Source organism: Balaenoptera musculus, chromosome 2, assembly GCF_009873245.2.
Source record: "Balaenoptera musculus isolate JJ_BM4_2016_0621 chromosome 2, mBalMus1.pri.v3, whole genome shotgun sequence".
In the NCBI taxonomy this organism is placed as follows: Eukaryota; Metazoa; Chordata; class Mammalia; order Artiodactyla; family Balaenopteridae; genus Balaenoptera; species Balaenoptera musculus.
This window is the reverse complement of record NC_045786.1, coordinates 38206812-38228998: the sequence shown is the minus strand read 5'-3', so window position 1 is coordinate 38228998 and position 22187 is coordinate 38206812. Positions and strand designations below refer to the sequence as shown.

At 52.9% G+C, this 22187-nt stretch overlaps 1 protein-coding gene across 5 annotated transcripts; it reads right to left on the bottom strand.

The window, feature by feature from the left end:
• Positions 1–5107: 5107 nt before the first annotated feature.
• Positions 5108–21538, bottom strand: KIF7 (kinesin family member 7). 5 transcript variants are annotated; one of them, XM_036844584.1, is made up of 19 exons: positions 21516–21538; positions 18884–19235; positions 17412–17612; positions 16640–17033; positions 15854–16379; positions 15249–15365; positions 14449–14676; positions 13374–13513; positions 12860–12975; positions 12496–12648; positions 11035–11237; positions 9759–9956; positions 9231–9356; positions 8854–9030; positions 7533–7748; positions 6608–6814; positions 6244–6442; positions 6012–6158; positions 5108–5811 (listed from the first exon to the last, which is right to left on the bottom strand). In XM_036844584.1, the coding sequence occupies exons 2-19, from the start codon at positions 19209–19211 to the stop codon at positions 5438–5440; spliced, it is 4050 nt and encodes a 1349-aa protein (XP_036700479.1). In that variant the 5' UTR covers positions 19212–19235; positions 21516–21538; the 3' UTR covers positions 5108–5437. The 5 variants fall into 5 exon arrangements, with proteins under 5 accessions (XP_036700479.1, XP_036700478.1, XP_036700475.1 ...); XM_036844583.1 differs by lacking the exon at positions 21516–21538 and adding an exon at positions 21383–21469; XM_036844580.1 differs by lacking the exon at positions 21516–21538 and adding an exon at positions 21211–21294.
• Between the last annotated feature and the right edge of the window lie 649 nt (positions 21539–22187).

The window sequence follows — 22187 nt, the reverse complement described above, 5'->3', positions numbered from 1 at the left end:
TCTGAGAAAATATTTGCAGAGATAATAGCCAAAAACTTCCCTAAAATGGGAAAGGGAACACTCAAGTCCAGGAAGCACAGAGAGTCCCATACAGGATAAACCCAAGCAGGAACATATTAAAAGCAACAAGAGAAAAGCAACAAATAACATGCAAGGGAGTTTCAGCTGATTTTTCAGCAGAAACTCTGCAGGCCACAAGGGAGTGGCATAATTTATTTAAAGTGATGAAAGGGAAAACCTACAACCAAGAATACTCTAACTCTACCCAGCAAGGCTCTCGTTCAGATTTGATGGAGAAATCAAAAGCTTTACAGACAAGCAAAAGCTAACAGAATTCAGCACCACCAAACCAGCTTTACAACAAATGCTAAAAGAACTTATTGAGGCAGAAAAGAAGGCCACGACTAGAAACAAGAAAATTACAAATGGGAAAGCTCACCGGTAAAGACAAACATACTGAAAAGGTAGAAAATCATCCACACACAAATATGATATCAAAACCATCATTGTGAGGAGAATATAAATGCAGGATATTGGAAAAGCATTTGAAATTAAGAGACCAGCAACTAAAAACAATCTTGTATATATATAGACCGCCATATCAAAACCTCACAGTAACCGCAAACTAAAAATCTACAATAGATACACAGACAAAAAGAAAAAGCAATCCAAACACAACACTAAAGATAGTCATCAAATCACAAGAGAAGAGAACAAAAGAGGAAGGGAAGAAAAAAGACCTACAAAAACAAATCCAAAACAACATGATGGCAATAAGAACATACATATTGATAATTTCCTTAAATGTAAATGGATTAAATGAGCTAACCAAAAGGCATAGACTGGCTGAATGGATACAAAAACAAGACCCATATATATGCTGTCTACCGGAGACCCACTTCAGATCTAGGGACAGATAAAGACTGAAAGTGAGGGGATGGAAAAAGGTATTCCATACAAATGGAAATCAAAAGAAAGCTGGAGTAGCAATACTCATATCAGACAAAATAGACTTTAAAATAAAGACTGTTACAAGAGACAAAGAAGGACACTACATAATGATCAAGGGATCAATCCAAGAAGATATAACAATTATAAATATATATGCCTACAAAATAGGAGCACCTCAACATATAAGGCAAATGCTAACAGCCATAAAAGGAGGAATTGACAGTAACACAATAATAGTGGGGGACTTTAACACGCCATTTACATCAATGGACATATCACCCAGACAGAAAATTAATAAGGAAACAGGCCTTAAATGACACATTAGACCAGATGGGCTTAATTGATATTTACAGAACATTCCATCTGAAAGCAGCAGAATACACATTCTTCTCAAGTACGCATGGAACATTCTCCAGGACAGATCATATGCTGGGCCACAAAGCAAGCCTCCATAAATTTAAGAAAATTGAAATTGTATCAAGCATCTTCTCCAACCACAACACTATGAGATTAGAAATCAATTACAGGAAAAAAAAAACTGTAAAAAAGCACAAACATATAGAGCTAAACAATATGTTACTAAACGACCAATGGATCACTGAAGAAATCAAAGAGGAAATCAAAAAATACTTAGAGACAAATGACAACAAAAACACGATGATCCAAAACCTATGGAACACAGCAAAAGCAGTTCTAAGAGGGAAGTTTATAGCAATGCTATCTTACCTCAGGAAACAAAAAATTCTCAAACACCAACCTTACACCTAAAGCAACTAGAGAAAGAAGAACAAGTAAAACCCAAAGTTAGTAAAAGGAAAGAAATCATAACAATCAGAGCAGAAATAAATGAAATAGAAACAAAGAAAACAATAGAAAAGATCAATAAAACTAAAAGCTCATTCTTTGAAAAGATAGGCAAAATTGATAAAACTTTAGCCAGACTCATCAAGAAAAAAAAAGGGAGAGGGTTCAAATCAATAAAATTAAAAACAAAAAAGAAGTTACAACTGACACCACTGAAATACAAAGGATCATAAAGACTACTACAAGCAACCATATGCCAATTAAATGGACACTCTAGAAGAAATGGTCAACTTCTTAGAAAGGTACAACCTTCTAAGACTGAACCAGGAATAAACAGAAAATATAAACAGACCAGTCACAAGTACTGAAATTGAAACTGTGATATTAAAACTTCCAACAAACAAAAGTCCAGGACCAGATGGCTTCACAGGTAAATTCTATCAAACATTTAGAGAAGAGCTAACACCTATCCTTCTGAAACTATTCCAAAAAATTGCAGAGGAAGGAACACTCCCAAACTCATTCTATGTGGCCACCATCACCCTGATACCAAAACCAGACAAAGATACCACAAAAAAAGAAAATTACAGGCCAATATCACTGAAGAACATAGATGCAAAAATCCTCAACAAAATACTAGCAAAAAGAATCCAACAATACATTAAAAGGATCATACACCATAATCAAGTAGGATTTATCCCAGGGATGCAAGGACTTTTCCATATCTGTAAATCACTCAGTGTGATACACCACATGAACAAACTAAAGAATAAAACCCATATGGTCATCTCAGTAGATGCAGAAAAAGCTTTTGACAAAATTCAACACCCATTTATGATAAAAACTCTCCAAAAAGTGGGCCTAGAGGGAACTTATCCCAACATAATAAAGAATTAAAATATGACATATGACAGACACACAGCTAACATCATTCTCAACGGTGAAAAGCTGAAAGCATTTCCTTTAAGATCAGGAACAAGACAAGGATGTCCACTCTTGCCACTTTTATTCAACATAGTTTTGGAAGTCCTAGCCTCAGCAATTAGAGAAGAAAAAGAAATAAAAGGAACCGAAATTGGAAAAGAAGTAAAACTGTCACTGTTTGCAGATGACATGATACTATACGTAGAAAATCCTAAAGATACTGCCAGAAAACTACTAGAGCTCATCAATGAATTCAGTAAGGTTGCAGGATACAAAATTAATGCACAGAAATCTCTTGCATTCCTATATACTAACAATGAAAGATCAGAAAGAGAAATTAAGGAAACAATCCCATTCACCATTGCAACAAAAAGAATAAAATACCTAGGAATAAACCTACCTAAGGAGGCAAAAGATCTGTACTCTGAAAACTACAAGATGCTGATGAAAGAAACTGAAGATGACACAAACAGTTGGAAAGATATACCATGTTCTTGGATTGGAAGAATCAGCACTGTCAAAATGACTATACTACCCAAGGCAATCTACAGATTCATGCAATCCCTATCAAACTACCTATGGCATTTTTCACAGAACTAGAACAAAAAATTTTTTTAATTTGTATGGAAACACAAAAGACCCCAAATAGCCACAGCAATCCTGAGAAAGAAAAACAGCTGGAGGAATCAGGCACTTTGACTTCAGACTATACTACAAAGCTACAGTAATCAAAACAGTATGGTCCGGGGGGCTTCCCTGGTGGCGCAGTGGTTGAGAATCTGCCTGCCAATGCAGGGGACACGGGTTCGAGCCCTGGTCTGGGAAGATCCCACATGCCGCGGAGCAGCTGGGCCCGTGAGCAACAATTACTGAGCCTGCGTGTCTGGAGCCTGTGCTCCGCAACAAGAGAGGCCGCGATAGTGAGAGGCCCGCGCACTGCGATGAAGAGTGGTCCCCACTTGCCACAACTAGAGAAAGCCCTCGCACAGAAACGAACACCCAACACAGCCATAAATAAATAAATAAATATTTAAAAAAAACAAAAAAAACAGTATGGTCTGGGCACAAAAACAGACACATAGATCAACGGAACAGGATAGAAAGCCCCAAAATAAACCCACGCACCTATGGTCAATTAATCTACAACAAAGGAGGAAAGGACATACAATGGAGAAAAGACAGTCTCTTCAATAACTGGTGCTGGGAAAACTGGACAGATACACACATTAATAAAAGAATGAAACTAGAACATTCTCTAACACCATACACAAAAATAAACTCAAAATGGATTAAAGACCTAAATGTAATACTGGATACTATAAAACTCTTAGAGGAAAACATAGGCAGAACACTCTTTGACATAAATCACAGCAATATCTTTTTGGATCCACCTCCCAGAGTAATGAAAATAAAAACAAAAATAAACAAATGGGACCTAATTAAACTTAAAAGCTTTTGCACGGCAAAGGAAACCGTAAACAAAATGAAAAGACAGCCCACAGAATGGGATAAAATATCTGCAAAGTGACCACCAAGGGATTAATCTCCAAAATATACAAACAGTTCATGCAGCTCTATATAAAAAAACAAACAACCCAATCAAAAAATGGGCAGAACAGCTAAATAGACATTTCTTCAAAGAAGATATACAGATGGCCAAAACGCACGTGAAAAGATGTTCAGAGAAATAAAAATCAAAACTACAATGAGGTATCACCTCACACCAGTCAGAATGGCCATCATCAAAAAGTCTACAAAAAATAAATGCTGGAGAGGGTGTGGAGAAAAGGGAACCCTCCTACACTGCTGGTGGGAATATAAATTGATACAACCATTATGGAGAACAGTATGGAGGTTCCTTAAAAAACTAAAAATAGAGCTACCATATGATCCAGCAATCCCACTCCTAGGCATATATCTGGAGAAAACCATAATTTGAAAAGATACATGCACCACAATGTTCATTGCAGCACTATTTACAATAGCCAAGACATGGAAGCAACCTAAATGTCCATCGATAGAGGAATGGATAAAGACATGGTACATATATACAATGGAATATTACTCAGCCATAAAAAAGAATGAAATAATGCCACTTGCAGCAACATGGATGGGCCTAGAGATTATCATACTAAGTGAAGTAAGTCAGACAAAGACAAATATCATATGATATCACTTGTATGTGGAATCTAAAAAAATGATACAAATGAACTTATTTACAAAACAGAAATAGACTCACAGACTTTGAAAACAAATTTACAGTTACCAAAGGGAAAAGGTAAGGGGAGGGATAAATTAGGAGTTTGGGATTAACATATACACATTACTATATATAACACAGATAATCAACAAGGACCTACTATATAGCACAGGGAACTCTACTCAATAATCTGTAATAACCTATATGGGGAAAGAATCTGAAAAAGAATGGATATATGTATACGTATAACTGAATCACTTTGCTGGACACCTGAAACTAACACAACACTGTAAATCACCTATACTCTAATATGAAATAAAAATTTTTTAAAAAGCCAAAAGGTGGCAATTGGGTATCGCAGCTTAAAGGAAATGAATGGTAGGAATCTGCATCTTATTTAAACAGTTCTGGGCTGTGGCCCAAATGTGTTGACTCCAATTAGAAAGATCAGGACCTGATTCAGTTTGAGGTAAGGACTCCTTCACAGAAGGGAGCGTCGACATCACAACTTTCAGCAGGCTCCAAATCTCCCTCCAAGACCGGCTCTGCCCCAAGAGCCTACAGGGGGTTTTTTCTGACATCAATCATCCCTGGGCTGGTCCTTCGCAGTTCCCGCCGGGGCTTGGGCAAGGGCCCGAGGTTCCAGGGCAGACCCATCTCACCCACGGGTAGCATCCGCCCCACCAAGGGTTCAGCGGCCTCCCGCTGCCGTAGCTCCTCAGGGGAGCCCTGCTCCTCGCTGCACAGGCTCGAGCGTTTCCAAGTCAACGGTAATGGGGCATGGACCAAGTCCCGCATCTCCTCACGGGCACGGGGCACACCCTCAGTGACGGGGGGCTGCCACAGAGGCTCAGGTGCTGGGTGGGGCTCGTCTTCACTTCCAGGGGCTTGTCTGTTCTCCGGGCACAGGGTCCTCTTCTCCCCACCTGTCACTGGGAATAACAACATCCTTGTCAGAAATGGAGAAGCACCTTCCTGAAGTCCTAGCTTTCCAATGCCCCAGTGCAATAAGCAACATGTGAAATGACCCAAGAGCTGAAGTTAGAGTGGTTTCTAAGCTTTCCCCAAAACAAAGAAAACCTGACGTCAGGGCAAAGCATTGGCCAGCCTGGTGACAGCACATAACAATTACCCCTGCTCTGGCTGGCAGCATTCAAACTACTGAGCTTCTGTTTCAGTTCCTGGTTGATCCACATGTGGCGGCCCAGCTCCTTCTCCAGAGCTTGAATTCTGGTCTCATACTGCCTCTTGCTGTCCGCTAACCCTTCACCAAGGTGGTCTGGAGGAAAAAGGCAGAAAGAGGTGGCAAGGGGCCATGGGCAGGCAGCAGTCACCAGGGCCTTTGGGGCAGGCCTGGGCCTCACCTCGACTCTGCTGGAGGAGGAGCTGGATGCTCTGCTCGTGCTCCTTCTGCTGCAGGGTCAGCTGGCGGTCCATCTCCAGGCGCTGCCGCTCTAGAGCCACCTCCAGCCAATAGACCAGCCTCTGCTGCTCCTCCAGCTGCATCTCCAGCTCCGAGAAGGCAATCTGCTGCTGGTGCTGCTCCTCTCGGAGAGTCACCACCTGTCCCAAGGCCCAGCCAGGCTCAGCCCCAGTGCCGGCTCCCTTCACCCAGGGAATCCTCAACCAGGGGCAGCAGGTATTTGGCCAACTAGCCACCAACGCCATCAACCTTCTCCCACCGAGTTCCGGAAGGAGGAGTCAGGGGTTCGTGGGCCGGTGACCCACCTTGTCAAAGTACTTGCAGAGTAGGGCTCTGGTCTCCGAGGACGAGAGGTAGCTGAGCTTAGCCATGAGGTTCATCTCGCACTGGGACAGCAAGGAGGCTGAGGCCCGCAGCACCCGCTGGCGACACGTGATGGCCTCGTTCTTGTACTCAATGGCAGCGTCCAGGGCCTCAATGGCCTCGTCCAGCTGGAACAGTGTCCGCTCCTCCTGCGGGGACACGGGATGTGTGGAGGTGGAGTACTGGCTTCCTGCTCCATGGAACGCCCGCTCCCTGAACAGGTCCTGGGCAGGCTTGCAACAGTCACACGCAGCCATGACTCAGCCCCTACGTGTCCCCTCGTCCTAGCGCAGAGTCAGCACATGGAGAGAGGGGCCCCTGGCCACTACGGCAGGAACAGGGACGCTTCCATCTCAGCCTCAGCCTGGGGTGGGTGCGGGAGGCTGGGGCTCGCCAAGAGGCTGCCCTCTGGAGCACGTGACCTCTGGCGTGACCTGCACTCGGGAGACCCTGCACTGAAGGGAAGGCGTGCTGGGACCACAGAGGCACCCAGGATCTGCTGGGGTCCGCTGCTCTTAACATGGGCTTTCTCTGCTGTCCGGAGGGCAAACCTGTGTGGCTATGAGGTGTGCTGACATGGTCCCAACACTCATTCCACGTTAGGGAGCTGAGAGGTGTGAGCACATGATACATACACGAGGTCAATGTGCCACAGGGCACGGAACGAGTCCAGAGTCCAGCTGGGCAGGACCGAGGGCAGCCAGGCCCAGCCGTGTGTCTCAGACACAGGGGCTGGAGTGGGGGGGGAGGGCCAGTTCTGTGCGCTCTTGGTGGGCTAACACCCGGGAGGAACGTGTGCGTGTCCAAAAGCAGCAAGGCCCACACCCAGCGTGGAGCAGGCGGCCAGGGCCAGCCCGCGGGGCGCACCTCAGGCGATAGCAGGCTGCCCTGCCTCAGCTTGCCGTCAATCTCCAGCCGCTGCTTCAGTAGCGCGTCCTTCTCCTGGCGCAGGGCGTCGATCTCCCCGCGGATCTGCTGCTGGCTCTGGGCGCTGCCCTGCCGCAGCTGCCCGCTCTTCTCGGAGAGCTCCTTCTCCAGGTGCTCCAGCCGGCTGGACACACGCACAATGTCCTCGTTGAGGGCCTGGGGGCAGCACAGCTAGCGATTAGGGAAGAAGCAGGCCCCATCCTCCCCAGGGCGACAGGGATGGCCCAGCCCCACCATGGGATGCTGAGGAGGAGTGCTGCTCAGCGGGAGGCCTGACTCTCAGCTCTGCATAAGCCGGGGAGTGGGGGCCTATGGGACCCGAGCCTCTGAAGAGGGGCCCCCAGAGATGGCCTGGAAGGAGGACACAGACAAGCTGAGGAAAGGGCAGTCCTGACAAGGAGGGGACGACCCGGGCAGAAACAGAGCGGGATGGTGGTGGCCTGTCACTGCGATGACGTGACTCCAGCTTGCCATGGGAATTACGGGGAATCAGTGGCCAAATCCCAAAGGCCCTTCTGGGAACCTGATGTGGGAGGAAGTAAGGGCTCTAGTGGCTGAGGGAAGTTCCAGATAATCCAGCTGAACTCTCTTGGACTCCATGAGGGCAGAAGTGGGTCTGGAACCCTGTGGGAATCTAGCCTGAGCACCCGCTCCTGGAACAGGCTCTGGGCTTTGCGTGTGACATACCCCTTCTCTGATCCTCATGGCCACACTGTGATTCCATTTGACAGAGGAGGAAGGTATGGCTCAGAAGCTTCCTGCTCAAGAGGAGGCAATGAAGCCTGGCGGAGCTGGGTGGGGCCAGGTTCGTCTGCCTCCAATGCCAGTGAAGGCTCTTCCTCTCTGGCCACACCACCTCTCCATACCTGTGGTTCCCTGTTCTGCCTGCACAGTCCCAGAGCAGGTGGTTAATGAGGTAAAATGAATTGTGGGATAGATACTTGGAGAGGTTCTTCTACCCACACAGCAGCACCTGCATCACAGACACCCTAAAGCCCTAGAATTCTTGAGAGATCCATAGGATACAGCCTGACCTGGCTGGAACTTACCTGGCAGGGACATCACCTAGAAGAACCGCACCTGTCTAGAACTCACCTGGCAGTGTTATCAACTGGAGAGATCTCACTTGGAAGGACCTCACCTGATGGAATCTCACCTGGCAGGACCTCACCCGGCAGAAACTCAGCTGTCAGGCTCTCTCCTTGCTGGACCTCACCTGGCAGGGCCTTATCGGGTAGGGCCTCACCTGGCAGGACCTCACCTGGCTGGACCGCAGGCGCTTGCTCTCCAGCCCCGTCTTCTCCTGCATCAGGGCCTCCTTCTTGGCCAGGATGGCCTCCCGCTTGTGGAGCTCCTTGCCCAGCTCCTCCAGTGCCCGCCGCTGCTGTAGGACCTTCTCCATCTCCTGGTCCAGCCACTTCTTCTGCTCCTCAATCTTCTGAGGGACAGTGGAGGAGGCGGGGAGGGAACTCAGCTCTCACCTCTGGCTGCATGGGTGGTGCGGGCGGCCACCCGGGTCAGGTGGGGAGAATGGTGTACCCATCAGCTGACCCCCACCCCGGGGACTCTAGCAACTGGCCAGGCTGCCCAGCCAGGCTGCGGGTGCCCCTGGGGGTGCAGGCTCAGCCCAGGCCCCACCTGCTGCTGCTCCAGGCTGACAACAGAGCCGTTGCTGCCGCTGCGCCGCTTCCTCTGAAATGCCGCAATCTCTTCTGTCTTGATCTTCAGGATCTTTTGCTGCTGCTCGTGCTTCAGCTCCAGCTCCTGGGGATGTGCAGGGTGAGAAGCTCAGTGGGCAGGGCCGTGAGTGGTACCCACATCCTCCCAGAGCCTGTGATCTCCCAAGCCCAAAGGAGCGCCTACTCTTCTCCCAAGACAGCCCTGCGCAGCAACCCCCAGCCTCGCCACCCCCAAGTCTCGCTGGGGACCCGCCAACAGGAGCAAACACTTGCAAGACGCCAGTCCCCTTATATAATTCATCCCACTGAATTCTCACCCTAGCCCTGAGTTTCCTATAACTCTCCTCATTTTCAAGTAAAAATACAAACTCAGGGAAGCCAAGTGAGCTGCTTTATAAGGTCATGTGGCTGTAAGTGCTCCCCTGGCTGTGTGCCCCGCCTGGCCTCCTGGCTGGGACACAGGCACCCCACCGCCCAAGCGCCCGACCTTGACACGGTGCTGCCGCTTGTTCATCTCTGTCTCCAGGCGCCGCTTCTGCTCTGTCTCCTCACGAAGCCGCCTTTGCAGCTGCCCCTGCTGCTGCCGCATGAGCTGCACATTCCTCTCCAGCTCCTGCAGCCGCTTCTCGCTCTGGGCCGACAGCGACACCAGCCGCTCTGTCGCCTGCTTCTTCTCCTTCAGCACCTGGGACCAACACAGCCTCTGCTGGGCCACGCGTGGGGGCTGCCAAGAGCCTGGCATGGTGCCGGGCACTCAACAAGGGCAGGCAGGACAGAAGAACGATGCACAGAGGGACAGACAGAAGGGAAAACAGGCAGATGGATGACGGACTATAAAAATATCAAAATTATAAGAATGTCAAAATACTACGACGCTTATTATGTACCAAGCGCTACATCAAGTGCTCTCAGTATACTAAATGATCCTAACAATCTGATGAAAAGGTTTTAAAGGTTTCCTACTTAACAGATTAGGAAACTGAGGCACAGAGAGGTTAGGAAACTTGACCAAAGACACACATGTAGTAAATGGCAGAGCTGGGATTCAAACCCAAGCAGTCAAGGCTCCAGAACCTGTGCTCTTAATCACTCTACTGTACGGTCTCTTGGACAGGTGAACTGAGAAAAGAAGGAATGAATAATGGATGGACAGCTGCAAAGAAGAATGGATGGCAGGGTGGGTGGACAGATGATGGGATCATATAAAGGTAAAAAACAGGATGGACAGATAATGCAAGGGTCGATCAAGGGGAATAGAAAGACCAATGAATAGACACATAAATGGACAGTTAGTCATACCAACTGATAAAAGGACAATCGGATGGATGGGTTAGATAGACACATGGACTGATGGGTGGACGGACAGAGGGATGATGGTTAGGAGAGATGGGTGAATGGAGAACTGGAAGAGTAGACAGATGGAGGGAGGCGGGGGGAGCTGCAGGAGGGAGGGCTGGTTTCTCCCGATGCCCACCCCTCACCCTCACTGGTCTCCTAGATGGTCTTCGGGTAGGCCCCACCTCCCTGCCTCTGCTGTGTTTAAAGCTGAGCCGACTCCCAGCACCGCCAGCTTCTATCTAACGCCAGCCTCACCCTGAGAGACCAGGAGGGCGTTAGTGCCACCAGCCGGGGCTGGGGCACGAGGGCCTGACCACCCACAGGTTCCACAGTGAGCTTGGGCTCCAGGGCTCACATGTCTTGATCCCAGGACCCCAGCCTGGGAGGCTGCAACCACCACCCCCAGGGTCCGGACAGGTCAGTACCTGCACTTGGCTCTGAGCGGCAGCAACCCTCTTGCGGAACTCCTGGAGCTGCGAACGCTCGCTGGCGTCCTGGGGCTCCTTGCCCTCAAGCTCCCGCAGCTGCCTCTGGCCTTCACTCAGCTCAGCCCGCACCCGCTCTGCCTCCTGCTCCAGCTCCCGGATGCGCTGGCTGTGCTGGCGGTTCAGGGCCTGGGCCGCCTTCCCTGGAAGAAAAGGCGAGGGTCGTGTCAGCACAGCCCCTCTGCCTGAAGAGCATCGTAGTTCGTTCCCCTGGGAGCTTTTCCAGACCTCTGTCAGCCCTGGACACCTACACGGATTTTGCCACGACTCTGTACCCCTAGAACCGTGATTTACTTAATATTTTTCTTTAAGTTGACACATTTTTAAAAATAGCCTTATCCATAGCAGTGACCCAGGGAAAATATGGGTTTACTTGTTTTACTTTTAACTAACACATGCTAAAGTAAATATGTAACTTGAGCCTGCATTCAACTAAGCCTCTAGAACTACCTTCCATTTGTAGGAAATATGGAGGACAGAGGGACAAGCTAAATGACACCACAGGAAGCTAATAGACAAACCCAGAACATTTGGGGTTTGGAACATTCTGTAGGATGACTGTGAAAAGGTGAGAGAAGGGAGATTTCAGAGAACTAACGTGCAAATATAATGTGTGGACAAGCCCGGAGCTGCACACAGACACTGCTGAGCAGCTGCTCCTGCTCTGGGCACTGAGAGGGCATTAGTTCTGTTAGATGTGCTCATGGCATTTTGGTTGAAATGCTGAAAAAGAGGCATACTGAAAGGTGTAGGGATGAAATGACATGCTGTCCTGGATTTGCTTCAAAACATTTCAGCAAAGAAAAAAGGGAGAGATGAAACAAATGCGAGCAAAGCTTGGACATGCTAAATCTGGTGATAGGGACTCTCATATGTCTGTTTGAAATTGTTCCCAGTGCATTTTGGAATAAATAAATTTATAACTATTAAAATTGAAAAGCTCAACTAGTCACTACCGAAAATCATCCCCTGCTCGTTCACCGGTATCACCAGTAGTAGACGTAGATGATGTGGGGACGCTGTTTGCTCCCCAGGACCGGGAGATTCTGTGCCCAGTGCGGTGCCTGACACACAGCAATTGATTAATAATATTGGGTTGGCCAAAAAGTTCGTTTGAAAACCCGAACGAACTTTTTGGCCAACCCAGTAATAAGAACTAATGCTTCCTGAAAGCCAGCCTAAGCACTTCACTTGAATTAGCTCATTTCAACAACCTATAAAGCAGGTTCAGTTACTATCTCCATTTCAGAGAGGAGAAAACTGAAGCACAGAGGCGTTATCCTACTTGCTCAAGGTCACATATCTGGAAGAAACTGAGCTGGTTTACCAAACCTATGCCACCTGGACCCCGCTCCTAACCACCCTCAGGTGGGAGGCCAGCCCAAAAGCCCCACCCCTCACCTGTGCGGACCAGCTCGCCTATGAGCTCCTCCTTCATGCGGATGTTGATGGCCAGCTCACGGATCTTCTGCTGGGCTTGGGCCAGCCGCCATTCAGAGGCCATGGCAGTGGGGGCCTGGCAGGGCCGAACCAGGGCCTGGCTCCCACCAACCACTGTAATAGGCTGACTGTCAGGGCCGCTGTCCCAGCTAACAGTGGGGGAGGGGAGGGGAGGGGAAGGGAGGGGAGGGGAGGGGAGGGGAGGGGAGGGGCATGCCCTGGCCAGGGGCAGCCAGGGGTTGTGTGTGGACTGTCTGGGGTGGCCAGTCCAGGACCATGAAGGGGAAAAGGGGTCAGGACCCTCTCTGTGCCCTACCCAGCTCACCTCTGGGCCCCGGGATGGTTGCACCCAGCTCCTCCAGGCGAAGCTCTGGGCCCTTCCTGTTGAGTGGACTCCCTGGGTGGGCCCCCATCCTCTGGCTCCCCTTACTGATCCTATTCCTGGAGGGCAGAAGGGGGAGCCTGTACCCCTCCCCAGCCCCAGCCCAGCTACCTCCTGGGCCCAGGAGGGGAAGAGAGGCCACCAGGGTCACTGTGACCCCAGGATGTCAGTCTGGCAGAATTCTGAGGCCAGCAGCTGAGCTTAGAGGGTGCAGGGCAGCTGGGGGAACCGAGGGCCACCTTGGAGGCTGAGAACCAGGAGGTCTGGGCCCATCCCCTCAGCACACTCACCCCAGCGAGAACTCTTGATTCAGAGCCCACAGTCCCTGCCTGCTCTCCCCCAAGGGCCGGCCAGGGCGACGCAGGTGAGGGCACCCTGAGACCCCAGTGGGATCCTCCTCCTGCCCAGCTGGGGCCCTGAGCCGGTCCTTGTCAGGTGGGCCGTGGGTCCCACTCACCTGCGTGGGTGCAGGATCCGTCGGGGTGGCTCCTCCTCTCCCCCCTCCTCCTCTTCCTCTGATGCAGCTGAAGAGCCACTTCCCAGCCTCTCTCCCTCTGCCAACAACTTGGCTCCAGCCTCCCCGCCATTTGTCACCTGCTAGGGGAATGCCAGGTTTCAGGATAGGAAGCTTCTAGAGCATTCTCCATCAGCCATCTCCCACCACCAAGTCTTTGCTCCTACCTACACCCCACCTTGCATGCTCCTCACATCTCTACCTCTTCCAGCCCTACCTTACCTTCAGGATCTAGCTCAAATGACACCTCTGGGAAGCCTTTCCAGTCTCAAGTCGGAGCAGGAGCTTCCTCCCGCTTCCCTCGCTCCTTCCTCTTCTCCCCCTCTTCTCCCCCTCTTCTCTTCCCCCTCTCCACCCCTGCTCCAGCTCCCATAGCAAACCTGGCACTCCTCGGGGGACAACTGGCCCTTTCTATCTTGCATACAGGTCAACTGCACCAAGTTTTATCTCACCAACAACGCCCTGCTAGAGTAGGGGGGCTGCATAACAGGCTTCTGCCAAACCCACGTCCTCCCTCTCCTCAGTCCCTCAGGCCTTTAGAGCTGAGATGACCCAGAGCTCTCAGGCAGATGCAGGAGCAGCCTTTGTCCAAAAGGCCCCAAGTGACAGAACTAGAAACAAGAGACCAGGCTTGAGGAGCAGATTAGAGCTCACGGAAAAGTGACCTTGCAAAGAAACGCATCCAAAGACGGAGAGGGTGTGGCCTCGGAAGTGATGAGCTCCCCATCCCTGGAGGTATGTGAGCTTTCCATTCCATACTAGAAGCCAGAACCCCCTCTATAACCTCCTCACTCTGAGCAATCTCCAGGTACTCCAGGGATGCTCAACAGCACCAGATCCTTCTGAGAAGCCCTACCCAAATTTTGGCCATTCCTCTAGCAACACCAGAAAGGGGCATCTCATAGCCGGTCCCATGAAAGCATGGGGTGAGGGACACATTCCCCAGCATCACCTTCCCCTGCCAGAGCCTGCCCAGGTCAACAGGCCCAGCAGACACCCAGCCTCGCCACCTCCTCACCTCTCCCCAATTCTCAGGGCCAACTTCATCTCCAGGAAGGCAGGCAGGGGGCACCATGCCCAGCACACGGGTGTGGGCACCCCCCAGGGGGGCCGTGTGAGGCCGGGGCATAAAGGACTCAGGAGGCAAGCCCTGCAAGAGCCCTGGGGCCCCCCAGCCAGGCCGCACCAGCTCCAGCCGCAGCCGCAGCTCTGCCATCTCCTCCTGCTGCTCACGAAGACGGTCGCTCTGCAAGACACGGTCCAGGTGCTGATGGGGCAACGCGGATGTGCGAAAGGTGGGGTGCAGGGATGCTGAGAGGCAGAAGTGCAGGAAACTGAAGAGCACGTCTGAGGCCACCCTGCCCTCTCTGTGCTAAAATGGAGGAGGGCCAAATACCTCTGACCCCCTCTTGGTGTCCCTCCCGCGCACACACACTGCATTAGTTCGGGTTCAAACTCACCCACCCAGCCACATCCTATCACTCCCTCCATATCCATGCCATTCACTGCCACCAGGGGGCGCCAGGAGCAATGCTGACCCAGTTACCCTGGGACAAAAGGAAAAGCCCAGCTCTGGAGTCTCATCCTGCTACCCCTCCAGTCCCACTTCCTATCCGTCCTCATGACCATCCTGCACACCCACCCGCGCCAATGTGTCCCTCACCTCCACACTTTTGCTCATACTGCGCACCCCGTATCTCTACCCATCCTGCCAGAACCCTCCCCTGGCTAACTTCCTCTCATCCTGACAGGCTCAGCTCAGTTTCACCTCCCAGCAGAAGTGCCCCACCCCCACCACTGCGGAAGGGGGTGCCCCACCTGCAGTTTGTACTGCTCCATGGCGTCCTCCAGAGCAGCCAGAAAGTCTCGGTTCTCCTCCTCCAGCCGGGCCACCTGGCTCTGCAGGGCCAGCAGCTGCAGTGCCCCCTCATCTTCCTATGGGGCCGGGAGAGAAGCTTCAGGGGCAGGAGCTGTCAAGACAAGCCTGCCTGTCCCTGAGACACCTCAGCCCTCTCCCTGCCCTGCCAGAGGTTCCCCTAGCCGGGCTTGCTACTCTGCTCCAAGCCCTGCCTGCAACAGGGGCTCGAGACCCCACCTGGCCTGCAGTCCCCTCCACAAGCCATTGGGCCAGCTCTTGTAATTATTAATCATATTTTCATTAACAATAACATCACTATTATTAGGAACAACTAGCCTTCTCCTGCACTTGTGACACCTTCAGTCCTTACATCACCAGGAGGTAGATACTAATGCTATCCCTATTTTACAGATAGAGACCCTGAGGATTGGAAAGTCATCAAGATCACCAGCAGAAGTGCCTCTGAATCCCAAATGTGCTCTGCTAATGAGCAAGGGGCAGGGACACAGCTAGCTGTATGAAGACTTTCTTCCTTCCCCATCCCCTCCCCACCCCCAGGCCACACCTGACCCTTGGCCACCTTTCGTCCACCGGGTCCCTGCATGGCCTGCTCCTCGGCGGAGGCACTCTCGATGCCGCTGTCGGGCCCAGAGGGGGAGCTCAGGGCGCTGCGCTCGCCCTCGACGGCGCACAGCCAGTCGCGCACCTTGCGGGCGGCGGCGCCGGGCAGCCCGGGCTCGGCCTGCAGCTCGCGCAGGAGGCTGTAAGCGGCGTCGGTGCGGGCCCGGTAGCGAGCGCACTCGGCGCCCAGGCGGGCGGCGGCCGCGGCGGTGGGGCCCGGGGCGCGCCGGCCCCGGTGGATGATGCGCGTCTCCGAGCGGTGTCTAGGCGGCCCCCGCGGGCCAGCGGCTGCCTCCTCGGGCGCCCGCTCGGCCTCGGGCCGCCAGTTGACAGTGGCGCGGTTGCAGATGTTCTGGGCGCGGCTGGCGTAGTTGAGGGTGTTGAGAGTCTCGTCGAAGTCCGAGGAGGAAGGGCTGACGCAGGCGATCATCACTGTCTTGGCATTCCCGCCCAGGGAGTCTTTGAGGATCCTGAGGGCGCCAGGCGAGAGGCGTTAGGGGCCCCAACGTGCCAGGGCCAGAGGTCCAGACCCCAAACCGGGTCCGATCCTCGGCGTGGTTCCCCATGGGCCGGATACCTCGAACCGCGTGGACGGCACGCCCCCGAAGCCTGAGGGGGACCCATCTCCTAGTCGCCTCCCCCCAACCCCAGAGGCCAGACAGGAGCTAGAACAGACTAGCCCGGTTCTTGTGAACCCTTCTCCGTGGGCCTGCGGCCATCGGCGGCTCACCGGGTGATCTTGGAGTCCCGGTAGGGGATGTGGCTGCCGCGGCGCTGGGGGTCACCCAGGGCGCTGATGACGTTGCCCAGCGCCAAGAGGCTGCTGTTGATCTGGATGCTCTCCTTGAGCCGCTCGCCTGTGCTGCCTGTCTTGAGCACCCTCTCTGAGCCGGCCAAGTCCACGAAGTGGAACTTGGAGATGAGCAGCTGGCCCGCGGCAGGTCGGGGGAGGCGGCTGGGGGCACGCCCCCGCTGCTCCAGGGTCACGGTGAACACAGTGTGTGAGCGGCTGGAAAGGCGGTTGAGGTGTGTGGCCCCCGTGTGCCGCGCCGCATTGCCCATCTCCAGGAGGCTCAGCACCTCATCCAGGCCCTCCACGTCCACCTCCTTCACTCCACACAGCACTGCGGGCACAGAAGGCCATGAGCCCAGGGCAGGGGCAGCCTGAGACTGACAGCCAGGAGAGCAGGCAGAGCACGGCTGGTCCTCTACAGCTCTTCCTGACTCAGGGGTCCCTTCCCCACGCCCAGGGGGTCCTGCCCATACTGGCTGGGGCTTGAGGGGGCTCCAGCTTCCCCACGCTCACCTCAATGCCTCTCACTCTGGGCACACCAAAGTATACTGAACTCAGTAGAGACGGGAAGAGAAAGCAAAACTTTCCAGAGCTTGGTTTCCCAGTTAGGAGGTACCCCCACCAGACAGGTAAGCCACACTAAGCAGGTAAAGCCTCCCCAAGCCAGGTATCCCGCTCCCAGCCAGTGGAGGACCCAGGAGTTCCTCACCAACATTCCCACGATCATCTTCCCGAAGCTGGATGTCACGGCTGGCGGTGCCCACCTCCAGCAGGTCTCGGAACTCCTCCTTGTACACTTCCAGGTAGGACACGTGCACCAGACAGTCAAGCAGGTCATTCTCATCAATCAGCTTAAAGGCCTCAGCCATGGCCCGTGGGATGATGCCCTGCTCGTCCTCGTGAAGCGAGGCTGAGGAGACACCGCAGGGCCTCCTGCCACCATGCTTTCAGCTGGGCATGGCGCCCAGAAGGCCCAGAGGCCCCTAGCAGCAGCTGGAGGATGGGGCTCCAGTGTGGAGAAGGCAGCAGCAGAGGCCAGGATGGGCTGGGCAGCCTGAGCCAGGCCATGCCCCAGGGTGGTCGGGCAGAATTTCAGAGTTGGAAGCAACCTCTCAAGGTTCAACCAATCCCTTTCATGATGTAAGCATCCCCTCCACTACAGCCCTGCCAGGCGGTCAGATACCCTTTGCTTGATTACTCCTGGAGACTCATTACCATAGTCTATGCTCAGTTATCTAAAGGACTTCCTAAATTTATCCCAAGGAAGTAATAAGAGGATATTCAGAACACATTCTTCCTCATAACTCAATAAAAATGTAAACATCCTAAGTGTCCATCCTAATATCCAAACAGGGGAGCTGGTTAAATAAGTTACCTTATACTCACAATGGCATGCCAGGCAGCCATTAAAATTTTTGATTGAAGAATATTTAATGATACAGAGAAATGTTCATGATATATTGTTAAGAAAATAAAACAGGATACAAAAGAATGGGTACACTATAATACCATTTTTTAATGTATACTAATTTTCACCCGAAAGACTGAAATGCTAACAGGTTGTGTGATTTCTGAAAGGCAATTATCAAGTAAGTTTTATTTTGTGTATGTGTTTTCTGTATTTTCCTAATTTTCCACAACAAACATGTACACTTTTAAAACCTAGGATAAAGCAGTTCATGCTCCTTAAAAGGGGGCAGTTCCTTCAGTTGGCCCAAAGCATCTCTCCCAAAACTCTGCTCCAGAGCCTCATGGAACCAGCCAGCTTCCCTGCTACGCAGCAGCCAAAGCATATCTCTTCCAGGACAGTTCCCCTTCCAACCACTCTGACTAGAACATGGATTCCTGACCCCCAGCAGCCATCCTAACAACCTCCAGAGACAAGCCAACTTCCCGTGCCCTTCCTCCCCATGAGGTCCCCAGAGCCAGACAGCATGGTCCCATCTCTATGGAATTGAGAAGGTCACTCACCTCCGAGGACTGTTCCTGCCTGCCCGACCCAGCCCACTGACACAGCTGGTCCCACTCTGGGCTGCAGATCTGTTTAGGAAACCTGCCCCTCCCCCCTCCACCAGCATCCTCATCTTCAACAGGGAATGGCAGCAAGAGGGCAGGGGCAGAAATTCAGGAGACACTGAGGACCCTCAACAAGGGCAGGGGGCCTCAAGCAGGGTCACTCACCCACACTGGCCTCCCCCATGGTGTACGTCTTCCCGGAGCCTGTCTGACCATAGGCAAAGACGGTGGCATTGAAGCCCTCAAAAAAAGCCTCGAGGAGGGGTTGCACGCAGGCCTGGTACACAGCCTCCTGCCCGGCGTCCTCGTCCAGCACTACGTGGAAGCCAAAGTGGCGGTCCCGGCCCAAAGTGACTCGGCCGTGCCCCGGCTCCACCCTCAGGCAGCTCTGGTGCCCGTGCAGCAGCTCCTTGGGCAGCAATGGGCGGACTCGAAGGGCCACCCTCACTGGGGCCTCCTCAGCCCCTGGCAGCCTCTGGGCCTCCAGCCCCATGTTGAGGGAAGGCTGTTCCCTGCCCTGCGAAGAGAGGAAGAGGCCCCTGCCATCAGCACCTGGACTCACCTTGCAGGTGACCTGGAGCCAGATCCTGCAGCTCCTGACCTTGCAGGGATTAAAAGGGAGGGTGGTCAACACTCAGAACATCCTCCGTGCCCCAAACTAATGCCCAGATGCTGCAAGGGCCACGATAAAATCCTACACAGTAACATTTCATGGCTCCCATCACTGGCAAAATAAGGCCCTAACTCCTCCACCTGACATCCAAGGGTTTCTGTGTTCCAGCTGCATTCTTCCCCTGCGACCCTATCTCCTAGAAGGAAGACACACAGACACACACACAAGCAGCACTACACCAGGGATCTCTTTTCCCTAACACCCACTGGGTTTTCCATAATCTCTGCCTTTGTAACCTCACATTCCCTGCTCCACCTTCTTAAAAAGAGTCAGCACAGGACAGGAATAAGGATGCAGACGTAGAGAATGGACTTGAGGACACAGGGAGGGGGAAGGGGAAGCTGGGACGAAGTGAGAGAGCGGCATGGACATATATATACTACCAAACGTAAAATAGCTAGTGGGAAGCAGCTGCATAGCACAGGGAGATCAGCTCAGTGCTTTGTGACCACCTAGAGGGGTGGGATAGGGAGGGTAGGAAGGAGACGCAAGAGGGAGGAGATGTTGGGATATATGTACACATATAGCTGATTCACTTTGTTATACAGCAGAAACTAACACACCATTGTAAAGCAATTATACTCCAATAAAGATGTTAAAAAAAAAAAGCAGATCCTTTGAGACCAAGCCCCCACCATCAAATACTGCCAATCCCATCTTCTAAATATCAACTACACCTGCTTCTTTCCATCCTATTACCAAAGCCCTGATCCTGCCCACCGACATCTCGACGGAATGACATTTACCAGCCTCCTCACTGGCCTCAGCCTCCCTGCACCTCCCTATGCAGCAACCGGGGCATTTTTCAGAAATGCAAATGTGCTCACATCACTCTCCTGCTTAAACTCCCCCCAAGAGACTCCCCAATGCTCTTGAGATTCAAAACCTTAACAGGAAAAATAACTTTTAATGGGCCCTGCCTACCTTGACTACTTACCCTCTATACCCCACCTTTCCTCACCTTTCTCCGCCTGCAGCACACTCAGTGTTGCCCAAGACTCCTCATCCCTCCAGGCTTAGGCTGGTCCCACCTTCAGGGAGCCAGGGAGGGGCCTCTGCTCTGTGCCCCCACCACTACACACACACACACACACACACACAATGCCCTGTGGTTCTCCCATCAGCCACTAACCACTCCCTTCCCTTGCAAAAGCCAGATTACCCGTCGTTCCCCCCCACGTCCCAATCTGGGAGCTGGGAGGCAGGCACCCTCTTGTCCCCTTCGTGCTGCATCTCCAGCACCCAGCACAAGGTACGACGCTTAGTAGCTGCCCAATAGTGATTAATAATCTCCATCCAAGGAACCTTCCCATCTCCTTCCTCCCTTCTCTTATCGCAGTCCTCACCACTCCCTACCCCGACCCCCAGGTCACAGCACTTTATTTTTCACTACTTAACATCTCTCAGCAGCTGTAACGGTTCGTTTGTTCATTCAATCATCAGCCCCTGCTGGGTGCCCGGCCCTGGGGCCACAGCGGTAACTGCCACGCGATACTGTGGGCGCCTTCGCGCACCCCTCACCCAAAGCTTTTCTAGCCCCGTGCGGTCCCGGCTTCTCCGCACCCCGGCTCGGGGCACAGTGCTCCGCGCGCCAAAGGCGCCCGGACAACACCGGGGCGGTCGGGCGCCGGGGGTAGGGGAACCGGAGTCGGAGGCGCCAGGCACGGGATAGGAGCTCACGGAAAGTTCGGAGAAGTGATTACAAATGCGAACCCAACTCTCGCAGCGTGGGCGCTCGCTCCTCCTGGCCAGGCCCGGAAGGCCGGCCTCAGGCCCCCGACTTAGGAAAGGGGAGACTTCCACCCGCCCAGACACGAACCTCCAGGAGGCTGGAAAGCAAGGATGGGGGAGGTCCCCGGGCTCGGTCATTGCTCCCCAGGCGTGCCGACACCATGCCGCCCGGTCCAGGCCTGCTCAGGGAGGGGGCGAGCGCGCGCCTCCTCCCTCCCACCCCGGTCCTCGACCTCCACCCCTCCCCGGCCCACACCCACCTGCTCGGCTGTGAGCGTAGTCCCCCCGCCCCGGGGCAGTCAGGCTGTGAGCCCCAGCGCGGCGCGCGCGGATGCCGTCACCGGGACCCCCGCCCACCAAAACATCCCGCCCCTCATCCGCAACTCCGCCCACCTGGGTGCTCGGGGGCGGAGGCGCGGGCTGCGCGGCGCCGCGGAGTCTGTCCGCAGACGGGGCGGGGCGGGGACAGCAGGGGCGGGGGATTGGGCGTGGCCTGCGCTGAAGTGCGGGGCCCCTCGCCCCTGGGCCCGCAGCGCCGTGTGGGGTCCCCCAGCACCGCCCAGAGTCGCGAGCACTACTCGCCGAATTCTGGGGACACAGTGACCAGCAAGGCCGCCCGGATTCTCCGAGCTGGAGAAGCCCACCAGCTCATGGAGCGGGGAGCCTAAGTTTTATAATGCGAGTTGTAACAGTGAGAGAATGAAAACTATCTAGGAGACATTTTCGTTCCGGGAGGGGAGGGTGGATTTTCTAACCCTGAGACGCCGGTTAAAGTGGCCTAAAAATCAACTACTCTTGGTTCGTTAGTTCGTTCGTTCATTCAAGTGCAGACCTTCCCTCCTTCCAGCCATTGCTACCTTCTATCGCAGCACTCCCCACGCCCCGTCAAAAAGTCAGCAAAGCCTCCACCCCTTTTTTCATCTGATTTCACTACCCCTTCTAAAGCTGAGAAGGATTCATCCCCCCTGAGATACTCGGGGTTGGGATGGAGGGCCCCTCCCGGCGGTGTGGCCGAGGCCCTGGCTGCACCCTGGGCACTCACACCAGGCAGGGGGTGGATGGATG